Source organism: Serinus canaria, chromosome 20, assembly GCF_022539315.1.
Source record: "Serinus canaria isolate serCan28SL12 chromosome 20, serCan2020, whole genome shotgun sequence".
Lineage (NCBI taxonomy): Eukaryota > Metazoa > Chordata > Aves > Passeriformes > Fringillidae > Serinus > Serinus canaria.
Window position 1 is genome coordinate 8407326 of NC_066333.1, and position 16443 is coordinate 8423768.

The 16443-nt window shown below is 48.4% G+C and overlaps 1 protein-coding gene across 2 annotated transcripts; it reads left to right on the top strand.

Moving 5' to 3' along the window:
- The first annotated feature begins 838 nt into the window (after positions 1-838).
- On the top strand, positions 839-15680 carry TCEA2 (transcription elongation factor A2). 2 transcript variants are annotated; one of them, XM_050982084.1, is made up of 11 exons: positions 839-1034; positions 2868-2912; positions 3369-3431; positions 4054-4159; positions 5247-5337; positions 10330-10463; positions 11548-11604; positions 12294-12448; positions 12797-12943; positions 14753-14824; positions 15383-15680. In XM_050982084.1, the coding sequence occupies exons 1-11, from the start codon at positions 966-968 to the stop codon at positions 15389-15391; spliced, it is 948 nt and encodes a 315-aa protein (XP_050838041.1). In that variant the 5' UTR covers positions 839-965; the 3' UTR covers positions 15392-15680. The 2 variants fall into 2 exon arrangements, with proteins under 2 accessions (XP_050838041.1, XP_018772884.1); XM_018917339.2 differs by lacking the exon at positions 2868-2912 and having other exon boundaries at positions 14753-15417.
- Positions 15681-16443: the final 763 nt, after the last annotated feature.

The following is a 16443-nucleotide window of genomic DNA, read 5'->3' on the forward strand; positions in this document are numbered from 1 at the left end:
GAGCATCTGTCCTCTTGCCAATGGTAACTGCTGTCCAGTCCCCAAGGCCGTATGAGGGGCACAGCCTCGGTTCATCCAGGGAGCATTTATCCAGTTCATCCAGCAGTTTATCCAGCACTGCTCCGAGGGCTCAGCACAGCCACGGACAATAGTCACAGTCACAGAATGGTGTGGGGTGGAAGGGGCCTGTAAAGCTCATCTTGTCCCAACCCCCTGCCACGGGCAGGGACACCTTCCACTGTCCCAGGCTGCTCCAAGCCCCATCCAACCCGGCCTTGGACACTTCCAGGGATCCCGGGGCAGCTTCTCTGGGCACCCTGTCCAGTGCTGTCACCACCCTCACAGGGAAGAATTTCTTTCCAATACCCCATCTAACTCTGTTCTCAGTCAGTGTGAAGCCGTTCCCCCTTGCTCTGTCACTCCAGGCCCTTGTCCAAAGCCTCCCTCAATCTCTCTTCCAGCGCCTTTAGGCACGGGAACGGGCTTTAAAGGTCTACCCGGAGCCTTCTCCAGGCTGAAAGCCGCAGCTCTCAGCCTGTCTTCCCTGCAGAGGTGCTCATTATCTCCGTGGCCTCCTCCGGACCCGCTGCAGCACTTCGGGACACGGCTGTTCCTGCCGTGCCGTGGCACAGCCCCGCGGGTGGGGACCGGGGGTCCCTCAGCCCCAGCTCGGCTCCGAGCCCCCTGCGCGGGGCGAACCGCTGCCCCCACAGCGCCCCCGGCGGCCGGGCGGCATCCTGCTGGACGGTTGCGGGGCACGCTGGGAGATGAAGTCCTGCTCGTGGGCTGCGCTCCGGCAGGCGGCGGGTGGAGCTGGCGTCCCGAGGACTACAACTCCCGTCGTGCCTCGCGTGCGCCCGCCCTGACTGCGGCACCGGGTGCTGAGGTGGGCACCGGGCACCGACCGCAGCTCCCCCCGCCCGGACCCCCGTCCGGCCCCGGCACCGATCCCGGGGAGCGGCGAGATGGGCGGGGAGGACGAGATCGTGCGCATTGCCAGGCGCCTGGACAAGATGGTGGCCAAGAAGAACGCGGTGAGTGGCGGCGGCAGGGCCCCCGCAGCCCGGTTGGCGTGGGGAGCCGCCCCCTGCCCCGGGCTCTTGTCTGGCGGACGCGCCCCCGTCCTTCCGCAGGATCCCCTCCTCGCTGCCGCGCTGGTGGACCCCCGCCTCTCCCTCGGTGCCCGTTGTCAGGGGCCTTCCGTTCCCCAGACCCCATTTTAGGAGCCTCTCTTCCAGTGCCGCCCCGGTCATTACATCGTGCTGGAGCAGACGCTCCCCCCTTTAAAGTGGGGTTCCCTCCCCCAGGCCCCGTCGCCCTCTCCGTTCCCCATCCTTTGCGGAGGGGTAGGATCCACCCGCTTCCAATTATTGGGCGAGCAGCCCTATCTGCCTCCTTGGGTGCTGTGGCGTTCTCCAGTCCCCCTACTGATCCCCCGCTCACATCTCAGCACTCCGGGGCTCACCCTGTGCTGCCTGCCCGGTGTTCCCCTCCTGGAGAGCATCCCCAGCTGGAAGGGGAGTCCGCACCAGCACCGGCCTGGGGCTGCCCCGGTTTGCCCTCGCGGAAAGCCCCATTGTTCATGGATTTGTTTCCTGCATCTCCATCCCACGCCGGCACCACTTCTCACTGCCGTGGCCTCTGGAGTGCAAGGGCTGGCCAAGCTGCTGTCTGCACTCAGGGTGTGCTGTGACCCGTGTGACAGCCTGGGGGGACAGGAGCCGGTGTTTTCCAGCTTGATGGGATATATCAGTACTTGTAGGAACAGTGTCATGCAAGTGCTAAGGCAGAAAGCTGACAAGGGTTTGTGATAGAGGTAGGATGTACATCTGTGTTTGGGGTGGGGGACAGGAATTTTGGGGCTGGGAAGGGCTGTGGAGAGTGGGAGATTATGGATGAGAAGTGGGAGGTATTAGAGGAGTGTGGTACTCTGTGGTGGGATGCTGGGTGCTGTTATCACATGAACTTTTGGATGTTGGACTGACCTTGCCAGCTGTGGGTCGGGTGAGCACTGTCACTTGTGTCACTGTTGGAACAGCCCAGGGAAGTGTGTTTGGGCTAAAGCACAGCCTGTGATGTCTGTTCTCACTGGTGGCAGGTTTTCAGCATCAGTGTTGAAATAGGAAAGGGACAACTTTGCAGAATTTGCTTCCAGCTTCATTGGGAAAGAGGCAGCTTCTTACAGAAGGGGTATGCAACATTTCCTCTTGGCTGGCATTTGAGACAGTGCTGAACTGCAGCATGCTGTGTGTTGGCTAATCTTAGAACTCTTCCTGCAGGACAGTTTCTGGAGTACCTGGTTGTTGCTTTTGTTTTTTTGTGGATCCTCATTTGCTGCCATTGTGGCTCCATTTGGAGTCAGGAGTCATCGGGTCACTTTGGGTGTTCAGGGCTGGAGGAGCAGGAAGGTGTGAAACTGCCTGAGGGGGAGGTCAGTCGTTCTGGGTATGGTAAATGTGTGTGGTTTATGCTGGTGTGAGTTTTGTGTGCACACTGAAAGCTTTGATTCTGCTTTGATTCGAGCATCTGTTCTGTAGGGTGGATTGCAGCTGGATTGCTTCCTGGGATGAGTTGGAAGCAGCCCTTCTGCATAGGGAGGATGGGATGTGAAGACAGGGCTGGCAGTGCAGGCAGCGTCACTCCCCTACAATGGTGTTTGTGGAGGCCTTGTGCTGCAACTGGGCTTGGAGTGGTTGGTGTTGTAAATGAGCTGCTCAATGTGAACACTGGAAGCCTTGTTTGAGGGAGGGGGGTTGGGAGGAAAGAGCCAGCTGAATGGAGAAAGGCCTATGCCAGGCTGGGATGTGCTAGAGGGAGACAAGTGATTTCCAATTCTCAGAGTGACTGCCAGTTTTATGTATCTACAGATTCCTCGTCAGATGTTTCCTGGTCATGGGTTCTGGGATGTAGAGGTAATGTAAGGAGACTTCACAGAACAAGTTTCAAGTGACCAACTCTTCAGCATCACAGCTTGCTGGCTTTGTTCCTGTTCTCTCTTTTCTCCTGAGCACAGTGGGGTATTTAGGAAACAGCTACATGGAGTCACTGGCAATTCAGAGTGTGGTTTTCAGGTGTTAAAAGTGTTTACTGTGCCAGGTAAGAATAATAAACTAATGCTGCACTTGCACCATACACAAGCAAGGACCTGTGGCACTCCAGTGATGTGTTTTGCCCATTCCAGTGATTCAGGGGCCTTCAGGTTGCAGGATCTACTGTCTGAGTGGAGCAGCACCCAGCAGTGTGCTTGCTGATGTTTCAGGGAATGCTTGTTGGTATTTTTTCCTTTGAATTCAACTTTCTGTGTCTATTCCCAACTTGTTGAATTTCTTTAATAAAAGCATTCATTCTCTTTCTCCTTTCCTCTCCAGGAAGGTGCAATGGATTTACTGAAAGAACTGAAAAGTATGCCTATGACTTTGGATTTACTGCAGGTGAGTTGCACAGTTATGGTAAAAAGCTTAAGTTTACATCTGGATGAGTTCAAAATGTTGTCTAAATAAACCTAATAGATTTCCTCACACTTCTCGCCTCATGCAAAAAATGAAAATAAACATTAAATCCAACAAAATAGTGCAGAAGCTGGCTTTTAGACTGGCAATTAAAGATCTCTTGGTCACCATGTGTGTAACTGCTCAACTCTTGTTTGTAGGCTGCAAAAAGAGGAAAAACTGGGTTAAAGTAGCAAACACAGAGGGCAGTCGTGGGAGAAGTTCTTTGTAATGTTGATATTTAGAACATTGGGGAGGAGTGAGCAGAATTACAATTTGGAAGTTGTGATGCATCTTGGAGTTTTTCACTCTGAGCTTGAATGTCACTCACAAGTGTGTAGGGAAGGGATTTGTGGGAGATTGGATGTGTCTTCTGTTCAGTTGTGCAAGCTGGAGAGTGTCACCTCACTCTTCCAAAATTGTAAGGGTCACAGAATCATTCTGCAAGCCTTTGGATACTCCTGTCTTGGTCATGGCTTTGACCTTGTCGTGGTTATTTGAGATTTCAGTTAGTGACTAATATTGAGTCTGTTCTGGAGTGGTTCACTGGGGTGTTCCCTTGCAGTCCACCCGCATTGGGATGTCGGTGAATGCACTGAGGAAGCAGAGCACAGATGAAGAAGTGATATCACTTGCCAAATCCCTCATCAAATCTTGGAAGAAACTTCTAGGTAAGAGAATCAGCATGTTCCTGTCAGATTCAGCTTATGAACAAGCTGCCTTCAGTGGGAGGCTGAATTTTTTGGGAGATCTTATCTCTTGATCTGAATAAACATTCTAGCAAATCAGCCTTTACAATTCCACCCTCTCTGTCTTTCGAGTTTTGTGTCCTATCATGCATCCCCCTAGATTTAGCTCCTGTTTAGCCAGCTCATAATTGGAAGAGCGTTGAAAGCTTCAGGACTATTAACTTATACCTCATCACATAATAATTAGCAACGTTATTTGTAGAAACTATTTGTGCTCTGAGCCCTCTGCTCCCACTTGTGCTCTGCGTGGCATTAGCACCATGTGTGCTGTCAGCCTCATGCAGCAGCTCAGGAAGGGAAGTTCTGGAATGGATTTGGGGTGGTGAATTGGAGAAGGATCTGAGTTCACCATCTTGTAGATAAACTCACATGGACCATTTCCAGCTTGGGGAGGCTTTCCCTGTTATGAGCTCCCATTTCTTGCCAGGCTGGATGAGTGTTAAAAGGGCTCTTGTCCTGCCTGGATTGTTACCTCCTCATTAGGTTGGGTGTGTGTTGGCTAGACTCAGACAATTTACCTCTGGGTCAAACTTGTTCTACAGTGTCAGGAAGGTCCTCTCCAGGGTTGTGCTGTTGGCTTTCAGCAGCACTTGGGAATCAGAAGAAGCTGTAGTTCCACAAGGACCAGCCTGTACTGGCTCTTCAGCTGGTGTTGGCTGGAAATTCTGCTTTTAGTTGTGCTTGAGAGAACTTGATCTAATCCCTGCTCAGCAGCCTCTGAAAGAAACTTTTGTGAGGAGGCTTGTCTTGTGAGGAGGCTTATCTCCCAGGAAGGGAAACCGATTGCTCTCTAGTTTGGTGAGGAAAGCTCTTGTTTAAATTAATTTCTACTTGGAGGCAAGGAGAAGATCTGTTGGGAAGCAGGAAGGCCATAAAGGCATTTTCTCCAGATTCTTTTTGGGAGAATAGTAACTTTAGGCCAACAGTGGGTAGTGTGAAAACACTGAGAAACATAGGCAGGGCTGTGGCATAAATACCAGTTCTGAACTTATTCCTCTTTTGAACATAGATGCTTCTGAGGAAAAAAATGAGGACAAAAAGAAAAGCCTGTCTTTGCCAACATCTTCCTCCAGGGAGACTGGTAACTCAAGAGACCAAAGGTAATACTTCCCTTTTACCAAAGATGACTCTGTTGGAGAATTTAAGTTTTCTTAAGGCACCTTATTTTAATCTTTATTTTTAAGTATCTGAGTCAGGAATATTGTATAGTCAAATTTCTGGTCAGAGATGCTGGAAGTGTTTCTTCTTCAAGATTGATCTGTGTGGTGTTAATAATTAACTATAATGCAGAAATATACATCTAAAAATGGCTTTAGTGAGTTTTTGAATTTTATTAATATTTTATTTAAAGTTTTTTACTCTTGGTTATGTGTTGTTTTTTCTAGTAGTGGCCTAGTAGTAGAACATTTCCCTATTCTTTTATAAGTTGCATTTTTATGCATTTTTGTTTATTTCTAACTTTGAACTCCTTAGAATGAAGAATATTTTTGGCCTTTGCAGTGGATGGGATTGATTGATACATTACTAAAGTAAAACTTCCATTTCTTTGTCCTTGACAAATCCCAGCAGAAGTCCCCTTTTCCCTGTGGCTGATGTCCCCCAGCTGGCAGGTCCGCTGCTCCTTGCCATGCCTTGGATGCTGCATCCTGTTTCCATTGCCTGTGACTGCAGTTGTTGAGTGCAGACAGTGATCAAAGGGGAGGGGAAAAATGGGATTTAAAGCTTTCTTCTAGAAATTTCTCCCAGCCTCAGATCCCAGGAGGGTGTGTGCTTCCTAGATTTGGCTCTTAAGTGATTTAGCCAATTTCCCAAGCTTGACAGAAGATTTAGAGTAGTCAGGCTGTAGTCCTCCTGGATTGCAGGATTTTCCATGTTTGCAGCCTTTGTTTGTCACTTTCTTGTCACTTCTTTGGTTTTGCTCAGCTCTCTCAAGGCTTGGCACTTCAGGGTGAGCCTTTGCAGCTCGACGCAGAGCTGCTGATGGAGAGAAGGCTGCTGATGCTCCATGACTTTAAATGACTGGTATCTTTGGTTATCTTGCTTCCATGAAATGGCAAAAAGGATTTGCTAAGTAGTGCAATGAAAGGACTTGGGAGACTTCACAGCCAGGATGGAGTTCAGTGATGCAGTGCAGAGTGGAAGCCAGGGCTGTTCAGATCTGTGTGTATCTGTGTGGCATTTCACTCAGAACAGGATCTTGGCTGTAGGTACAAAACCCCTCCTTGCTGCCTCCTTGTTTTGTCACTTATGTGGGGTGGAGCTCTCTGTCTTGTGCTGCTGATGTTCCCTTGTGCCTTAATGTGCTGCAGACACTGCAGTTTGATGGGGTTTTTTAATCCTTGATGCTTTTTACCTGTATTCAGCCTCCATCTTCTGACTAGCAAAGCATCCTTGGCTGTGAAGGATGAACAGAAGCCAATGGATTTGTGTAGCCTAGACCAGGAGCAGGGGCCAGCTTCTGGTGTTAGTCTGTTGAGTCAGGCTCTCTTCCAGAGACAGGAATGTTTTTTCTCCAGTCCTGCAAAATAAACTACTAATCTGCCTTAAAAAAAATAATAATTTATTGGCAGAGGAGAGTCTCTGTTTGAAGCAGAGGCTGCAGTGGAGTCAGACTGGTTGCTCTGTGTGTGATAGCTGGTTCAGATGAGGCTGCTGTCAAGACACCAAAGAAATCAGTTTGTATTCAGATATTTCAGCCTCTTAGTCTGTTAGATTTTGGCTACGCCTTCCATTTTGGTCAGGGAAAAATATTTGACTAACTCTTAGCCTGAAGCTCATCTTGCTTTCTGGAGCACAGATGTAGAAATCCCTGTGTAGTGACTGGAGCTATCACTGCAAGACTTGAAAGCTCTGAGCCAGCCAGCGTGGAGCTGCCACCTGTGAATTTAGATACTGCATTACTCTAATCCAAAGCATATTCTGTTGTGCAGTAGAGTTTCAGACCCATAGTGTAGTTCATTTTAATGGGCTGTGTCTAATGTTTCTGTCTCTGGCAGCATGAGGTTTTTCTTTTCCAGCATTCTCTAAACTGCCTTTATTAGGAGGTTTTGGATCTGTGGCCTGAATTTAGCTCTTCTGTGGCATTTTCTTCCAGTGCAGCCCTGAGTTCTGTTTGCAATCCATGGCTGCTGCTTTGCCACCATTTTGTTCCAGCATAGCCTTGTTTTATGTATAAACTTTTGCTGCCTGGATAGATTTACAAGCTCTTTCTCATGTTTAACAGGAACAGTGTGAACCACAAGGATTTCCTGAAATAAGTCTTCTAGGTGTGTTTGAGCTCTATTTCCCAATGATTCTATTTATAAACTAACCTCTAAAACTTAATAAATAATTTTTTGTCTTTGGAATGGTTGAGAAGTCTGTTTCATCTAATTCTTGAGGGATCAGCTCTCATCTTAGTGCATGGTTGATGTGTGTGTTCAGGCAAATGTATCTTTCCTGATCAGCTAACAGAAATGGGACTACCGTGCATCTTGTTGAGCTTTTTTCCACCCCCAAGGAATAAACATCTAAATATTCAATTGCAGATAGAACTTTCCTGAAAATCAAATATTGCCTCTTCAAATACAGGTTTGAAGACCTGTGTTTGAGGACTCATTGTAGTGAAGGTTGATGTTCTGAGTTCACACCGAGGTCACTGAGTTCACACACAGCATTTTGCTCTGGGAAGCCTTTGTTTGTTGTTTGCAAAATGATACAAAATTTAAATCTGGAAGAGCTCTCAGGAAACTTCTCCTGCAGCCCCTTCTCAGCACAGCACAACCTCTGCCCAAGCTGTCCCTGATAGGCTTCTTTCAAGCTCTTTGACAGCCCTAGAAAACCTCAGGTCAAGGCATTTCCACAGCTGCCCTTGGCAGTATTTCCAATTCATAACTCACCTTTACAGTTTAAAACTTGCTCTCAATCAAAACCTGTCTTACAAAACCCATTTCTACACCCTTCTGTGGATTTTTTCCTACCATCCTCCTTTGTAAGGAAATTCAGGACTTGTCTCCTTTAAGTTTCTCTTGCCACAAACCACCCATATTCCTTCAGTCCTTCCTTTTACTGTAAGTATGCTTTGCCTTTGTCCTTTGGGAAGTCTAATTTTTCCAAACTATTTTATGTAACATGAGAAGCTGTGATTTTTTAGATGGGTTATTCCTGAATTATGGGTTATTCCTTAGTGTATGCTCTGGTATATACACCCCCATGAGTGCTGCCTGTGATTTGTGTGTAGTTTCTTAAGCACAAAAGTACCTGATGGCAGTTTCTACATTCCAGATGGGAGAAAATCATCATCTAATGGATTATTTACAGGCTAAGTTGTTTCTTCTTTTTGTAACATGTGCAGTGTAAATCCTATTGATGTTTTGAGCTGTTTGGACACAAATCTGTTCTTTAATGAGATCCTGCAGTGCTGACCAGTAAAACCAGCTGGTAAAAAGGAGTTTTATTCAGCTACTGGTCAGTAAAACACAGTGAGCTCACAGTACAATCTCCCTCACAGAATGCATCAACTCATTCATATAAGCAAGAAATCAAAGTTCTTCTTTGGTTTGATGTGAGCCATTTGCTGAAGGTTCACTGATGGATGCTTCTGAAAAGGGCTTGGTGAGGTTCTGAACTGAGGAGATGTGGTGGCCCCAGTGGTGATCTGTGGGGTTTGAGCCAGACTGGATATGACCTTAGTCACAGAAGCTCACAGGATAAGTCCCTAAAGTCGTCTGGCTCAGTTTGTGTGGCAGCAGATTCGGAAGGTTTCCAGCTTAGTGCTGTTTTTTTGTGGGCTGACTAATCCCTTCCAGGACAGTGTAGTGGAAGTGCTTGTTCATAACAAATTTGTTTTTGATGGCAAAGAACTGGCAGTAGTGACCCAGCTTAATAAAATTTGTCAAGCCACTTGGATCTTCAAGATGATACTGCCGGCATGCCATGGGTGAAATATTGAAGTTTCTTTTTTTTCCCTGTCTCTTTATGCAATAATGGCACCAGGCATTGGCCATAAATACAGGGCATTTTACAGCCAAATCACCAAAGCCAGAGCAATCTCTGCTGAAAAAAAATTGCTATACTGCTGCCTAGATTTAGGGGGAGAACAAAGCTCTAGAAAATCATCTGTGATTCATACTAACCCAGGTCTTTTACCAGCAGTATTTGCAGGGCTGACTAACGCCATGTGCAGATGTTAGGCTTTCTGTGTGCACAACCAGCTGAGCTGCTCATTGAGGTTCCTTCTCTCCATGCAGACCCTGCAGCAGTGACTCAGCCTGCCCACATCATGTGCTGATTGTGAAGGCAGGTCTCCATCCTGCTCCCCTGGCAGGTGACCTGACTGAGTCAGCCACAGCAGGCAGGTGTTTGCATTCCCTTGCCTGTGCCCATGGTTGCCCGCAGGTGGAAATGGAGTTATTTTTGAGGGCAAAGCAGTATTTCTTAGTCCTGTGCTATCCTGGCCCATGTATGAGCTGTGTAGGGGTGCTCTTCAGTGAGATGAGTAATCAGTGCCTTTCTTAGATTACAGGAAAAAGGAAGAACCTTTTATGTGCTAGGCTTTGTTGTTGTTGTTTTTTAAATATCAAAGCTGAAGGAGCCATTTTCTTTCTTTTTCTTTGTTTTCCTTAGCAAGCTCTTTCTTCTGGAGGTTTCTGCTTGCTTTCTGCTGAGAGCAGTGATAGACCTGGTGTCCTGCAAAGTTAAAGAGGAAAGAAGTACCATGAATCTGCACTGTACTGCCAAACTGAGAGTGCTGATGGTCTCAGATGTCCTGAGTGTATTTGAGTTACTGGTGGTGTTCAGCAGTGATGTTTTCACTTGATGCCCAGTGGTGCAGCAGCTGATGTGTGTTGAATAACACAAGATGGTTGTCAGGGTTGTTCATGGATTAAACCTCTGCTGGCAGCCAGCAGTGTCCAGAGGAGAGCTCGTGTCTGGGCTGAGGGCATTGGCTGCCGTGTTGTGCTCTGTGCTGGTTTGGGACAATGACTTTGCACTGTGTTCTGACTGGTTCTGTATTGTGATTAACAGGATGCTTGGCCACATACCTGCTGCTTCCTTCTCTGCTCTCAGTGGCCCAAACTGAGACATTCTGACAGGTGAAGTTTTTCTTTTAGCTCCAACAAAAGGCAGGAGCCTCCAAAGACTCCGACCACCCCCAAAATCACCACCTTCCCTCCGGCCCCCATCACGTGCGACGCTGTGCGCAACAAATGCAGGGAGATGCTGACAGCAGCTCTGCAGGCTGATGGTAAGTCCTGGGGGAAGCCCTGCATTTCCTCAAGTGCTTCACAGCTCCTGGACCATTCTCACAGAGACTGTCAGTGCCAGCTCAGCTTAGACATACCGTTCTAGAGCAGCCTTGTCAAAGGATTATTGCCAGCAGCTCAGTCTAGCCACTGGCCACTCCTTTGATGAACTGGGTGCTGTTGCAGCATTTTCAGACTCTTACACAGCGACCTGGCTGGAGCTGGAGGCATGACAATGTGTCAAGTAGTGGCTGTTAAGAACACAGGGTTGCAGCACAGAGTTTGTCACACAAGGTTGCAACATGGGGTGGTCTGTGCTGAAGTTTAATCTTTCAGGTGTGCAGTCACTTTCTAGATCTTTTCTGATTGCTGTTAAGTGGAGCTGTCTTCCCTGTCACCCTTGGGGCACAAAGTGAAGCTGTTACTCAGTACATGGACTTTGTAGGAATGATGCTTATGCCAGTCAGCATCTGCTGTCCAACTCTGCTGTCTTTGCAGACAGGAGCTCCTTAAATATTGTGGTCCTCTGGATCTGGGGTGGAACAGGTCCCTCTTGCATTCAGTCTGTGCCATCTCAAGTGAGAGGCAACTGCAGGTACTCAGCATGTCTGGAAGTGTGGGAGAAGAGGGGAGGAGCAGACAGTCCTGAGGTGAGATGAGAAAAAAAGGCTTGATCCCAATGCTGTACACCTCCAGGCCCTCACAGGTGGTTGGTCTGAGTAGAGTTACTTATTGAGGTGAATATCTGATGAAAATCAATTCCTGCCTATATACATTTGATTTCAATTGTGTGAAAAATATATTGGAAAACTAATAAGTTCTTGGGCCAAGGCTGTTGTTAGCTCTGTCTCATGCAGTCCATATCCTAGAGAGGCACAGGGCACAGACTGGCTAGATTAATCTATTTTCATCACTGCCCTTTTCCAAAGGGTCTGAGAGTAGGAAGAGCAAATGCCAAGATGCCATTTGATGGGAAGAGCATGTGAATCAAACCAAGCTGTCCAGATGTGTAGCTCAGAAATCCTGAGCCTGAGGAGCCCTGGCTTGGTTGGAAGGCACTGAGCTCCTGTTTGTGCTGTCTTGCAGACGACTACATTGCCATCGGTGCTGACTGCGAGCACATAGCAGCCCAGATTGAAGAGTATATCCTTGCTGTACTGTGCTTCCTGCATGCCTCCAGCTGTGAAATCCATGTGCTCAAAGGAAAAACAGGATAAATGTTCTGGTGCAGCTTGTCAGGTTTCTGGGTCTGTTTCCAGCTCTGCTTGGCTGGGTCTGCTAAGGAACTACCAGTGTGGAGTTGGAGCTCAGAGACTGTAGTTCCTTGTTTGTCGTTCCTATCAGAGTGTTGTTTCCTGCTTTTGATTCTGCTTCCAAATACATGCAACTTCCCAGTGCTCCCTGTTGAGAAGAGTGTGCTGATCTAGACAAACTCAATGGAAAGGATGGAGCAGTGAGGATCAAGTTCCATGTTGATGTGAGATAAGCCTTATGTGAGGAATTTACTTGGTATAGGAACTGTGGGGTTGGAGGTACAGCTGGGGTTTCTCAGTGGAGGGGTTTGTGGCTGCCTTGCTGAGAGAAAGGGGAGGTTGTAGAACCTGAGCATAGCTGAATATTTCCAGCACAGTGAAAAAGCCCAAGCTGGAAGCCCCTGGAGTTTGGGATTGTAGAAACCTACTCTCAAGTCCAGCACTGACCTCCCAGAGCAGATGCTGCTGTTGTGTCCCAGCACCTCCATCCTGGCAGTGGGTGACAATCCTGCTCTTCACGGGTGGCTGGGAAGTGCTTGATGCCTCTGGGCTGGTTGCAGGCTCCTTGACTGCCCTTACGCATCTACCAGGATGTCAAGAACACCGACATGAAGTACAAAAACCGCGTGAGGAGCCGCATCTCCAACCTGAAGGACTCCAAAAATCCCGAGCTGAAAAAGAATGTGCTGTGTGGGGCCATCACCCCCGAGCAGATCGCCGTGATGACCTCGGAGGTGAGGGAGCCTGAGGAGCAAGGTTTGCTTCTCACAGGGGATGTCCTGAGACTTAGCTGGGCTGCTGCAAGGGTTGCAGTTTTCTCAGTAGCTGCTGCCAGAGTGCATGGAGTGAGCTTGCAGTGGGGTTTGCAGTGTGTAGAGTCGTTTGTTGAGCCTTCCCATCATCCCGGGGCCCTGGGTATGAACCAGAAACCAGAATTGGAACAGGCTTTCTGTGTTAATGCCCATCTGTCAGGCTGCCTTGTCCTGTTGGCTGTTTCCACTGTAGTGGGTGTGGTGGTAAAACTGGGCAGATGTGATTTTATTGTCCTTTTTTTTTTAATTTTTTTTTTTTTCTTCCGAAAGGAAATGGCCAGTAATGAGCTGAAAGAGATCAGGAAAGCCATGACAAAAGAAGCAATCCGGGAGCATCAGATGGCCAAGACAGGAGGGACACAGACTGACCTCTTCACCTGTGGGAAATGCAAGAAGAAAAACTGTACCTACACCCAGGTTGGTTTTCCTGCTCCTGTCTTGGCCTCTGCACAGGCCATCATCTGTCATGGTCACGAGCTCACATTGCTCTGTGACAGGGCCTGCAGCACAGCACAAATTTTGCTACTGGTGGACAGAAAACGCTCGTAGCTGTCTAAAATGTACTTGTGCACATGTTTCTGTGAGCTTGTGTAATTTTTGACTCACTTGTACAAGAATGGAGTTGTGAAGCACTGAGGAAGCTTTCAAAGGTTCAGCAGTGCTCTACACCTAAAGCAGATGCTGGGAATGCTGGGATTCAGACAAGAAAGGAGTGGGTAGTGTAGAGGAAAGGCTGCAGAAACTGACCCAGACACCAAGTTGATGGTATTAAAAGTACAAATTAAGAATATAGATTACCTGCAGCTGGATAAGTCCCAACTTATTTAAAATCAAATAGCATGAAATGAGTGAAACAAAAGGAATAAACGAAGCTGTGATGTGAGCAGACAGAGGATTTTTCTTCCCCGTGGCCAGCTGTTGGAAGCCTTGTACATTACCAGTGCTTTTTAGCTCCCATGTTCGTGCCAGGCATCTGGAGATAAATGTGCCTTTGCTGTGAGTCAGTGGTTTAGAATGTGCAGATACCCAAAAATGCACCAGCAGCCACCAGATTGCTGCTGAGTGACTGCGCACAAACTGCGTGTGCAAGTGCTGGGTGAGACTCCTGCATCTGCTTGGACTTGACATATAAACACATGGAAAGAGAAGGAGATCCAGGAATCTGACCAGGGAGTTTCCTTTGGCTCAGCAGCAGCCTTGCATCCCACAGGCTGGCTCAGGCGAGGGGCCTCGCTCTGCCAGTGCTCCCAGTAACCATTCCTGGGCTGTCCCAGCACATGGCACTGTCTCCACCTGGAGTTGGCTAGAGTTTGAGTGCCTGGAATTTGAGCAGGAGACAGCAGTGTCCTCTAAATAGCAGTATCAGGAGGCTTTCTGTATTTTGATTTGTTTTCTAGTGAAATCACTAGGGGGTGATGAGATGTAAGTCTCAAGTAGATGAACTGGCATTTATGAGCATGTTGGAAGCAGACAGTAAAGGGGGAGAGTTGCAGAATTTAGCTGTCCAGCATTCTTACAAAAATGGTTAATTTGCATCATGCAAATACTGCGACTCTTGCACATTGGGTAATTACACACGTAGATCACCATAATCACCCCTCGGCACAGTTCTGCCTGACTAATGTGGGGAGTACCAGTGTTTGCAGTCTAGATCTGCCTTGTGGTATTCAAATGCCACGAAAATCTGGTTTTTAGTAAAGTATGTGTTTCTGGCAAGAGCCAGTCAGAGGCAGCAATCACATCTGGGTTAAATATCAGAGTTCCTTAATGGCTCAAACACAAACCAGATTGGAACTGTGCAGAACCTGGTAACCCGGAGTGTGTTCCTGTGAGGCCAGGATGTTGGACTGCTCTGAGTGCTTTTTTTATGCTCTTGTGCTTGGGACTGAGGGGTTTGTCGTGGCAGTGCTGGTCACATCCCTTCCTGGGGGACAGTCTGGGGAGGGATTGGCTGTAGGCATGTCCACTTCCAGAGTCACCTGCAAGAAATGGACAGCAGATTGGGTGAGGAGGGAAATGCTCTGTCCCAAAACTTGTCAGCTGAAGGGGGACGTGATGTGTGTATGTGTGTAACACAACCACCAGACTGATTTTACTGGAAAGCTCCTTTTGCCATCCCAAACCTCGGTCTCATTGATTTTATGAGCCCAGCACAACAACCCCTGGAGGCCAGAGGGACAGGACCATGTGTGATGCTCAGCTCTCACCTCCCTTCTGTTCCACCAGGTGCAGACCCGCAGCTCCGATGAGCCCATGACCACCTTCGTCGTGTGCAATGAGTGTGGGAATCGCTGGAAGGTAGCGCACCAGGGCTATTACTGGCACTGAGGGGTGTTGGGGTGCCTGCACCCAGCATGCTGCAGCCACTTGGCTGCTGTTCAGAGGTGCATGCCAAACCCTCGCTGGCTCTAGAGAGTGATCTTCCCTCCCAGCACAGAGGCGAGAGCTCCTGGGTTCATCCCTGCAGACCAGCTGGGGCCAAGTCTCATTTCCACATTTCCTGTTCTCTCCTCATGTCCCTTCTTCCATAACCAGCTTCACAGTGCTTTCCATGCTGCCTCTGAGGGTAGTGGTGATGATGTTCAGGATTTCAGAACGGCTCTTTCATGCTGTGCACAGAGCTCAGGGGTGAGCAGAAATCTCCTGGTCGGTGGTGAGCAGAAATGATGCCACTACAAATTGCCAAAGAGCCACAGCGAGAGATTCACATGGGAGCTCCCTTTGGCCCCTGCTTCTGAGAACCCCCAAGCCCTTGCCAGCTTCTGAAACAAGCCCACACCTGGATCCTTACCTTTTTCTGCAGCAACCCTTAGCAGTGAGGTTTCTAATTGGGGTTTAAACTCCCTTCTCTTGCAGTTCTGCTGACATGTGCCAAGGCCCAGAGCGGCAGCCAAACGCAGACCTGAGCGCAGCCTCCACACGCCGGCTCCCATGGCAGTTGTGTTTTGTGTCCCAGTGAGTTTGCATTGTCACACGCTGAGAGCAGCAGTGGGGAGGCCTGGGCCTCGCAGAGAGCCACAGCCATGGGCTGACAGGTTGGCAGGAGAGCTCACTAAACACACCCAGTCATTACTTTCTCATCTAAGCGAGTACGGTCACTTTCTCTTCAAAACTAATATTAAACATTTTTGTCAGTTTCTGACTTTTATTTCAACTGTGTGTGAAGCACTTTGTTTTTCCAGCATGGGAATTTAAAAGGCGGTCTATGTCCAGGTGGATGAGGACTGAATAATGCCTCGAGCAGTAGAAAGTGAGATGTGACTTGCAGCACGCCCTTGGTGTGTGAAGGCTTGTTTCTGTCACCTCATAGAATCTCAACCACTAGGCCACAGCCTGGGGCAGCTGGGTGGGCAGTACTGTTGACAGGACACAGCTTTTGAGGCAGAGATCAGATGTTGCTTTCCATCTTGGCAGCATTCACTGGATTTTGCACTGATTCCTTGTCATCTTGAGCCTTTAAATGCCAACAGCATCGGCTGCTGCAAAGATCAGAATGTACTGCCCAGGTTGTAACAGACTGAGAGCAGGGTGACACCAGCCACAGAAAATCCCACCCCAAACTGTTCAAAGTGAGTGCCAGGCACTTTCTGTTTGTGCTCTGCTTGTAGCTTGACAGCTGAGAAACAGCCTGGAGTTTCAGAGAGGCATGCTGGAGAGGCTCAGGAGGAGGGAAAATGCTGCAAATACAGGAATTTTTCCAGAGGCTTGGATCTGGACAAGGTAAGGGCTAGAGGGATGGGTGGATGCTGTTAGCACTTAGCTGTAGAAGTGGAGGAGGTTTGAAGTGAGCTCAGAGCTGGTGCTTTGAAGGGGTCAGATAAGGAAAGGCTGTAGCAAAGCCAGCCCCAGGTGCCACATCTGCAGATGTGACACTCTGAAGGAGACCTGCAGAATCAGGCTCCTTCTGGGAGCTAACT

What these genes read in the sequence shown, in the direction of transcription:
- TCEA2 (XM_050982084.1), top strand. Translation starts at nt 966, where the DNA reads ATGGGCGGGGAGGACGAGATCGTGCGCATTGCCAGGCGCCTGGACAAG. An exon ending in TGGTGGCCAAGAAGAACGCG is followed by an intron (nt 1,035 to 2,867) that starts GTGAGTGGCGGC and finishes ATGTATCTACAG; the next exon opens with ATTCCTCGTCAGATGTTTCC. An exon ending in ATGGGTTCTGGGATGTAGAG is followed by an intron (nt 2,913 to 3,368) that starts GTAATGTAAGGA and finishes TTTCCTCTCCAG; the next exon opens with GAAGGTGCAATGGATTTACT.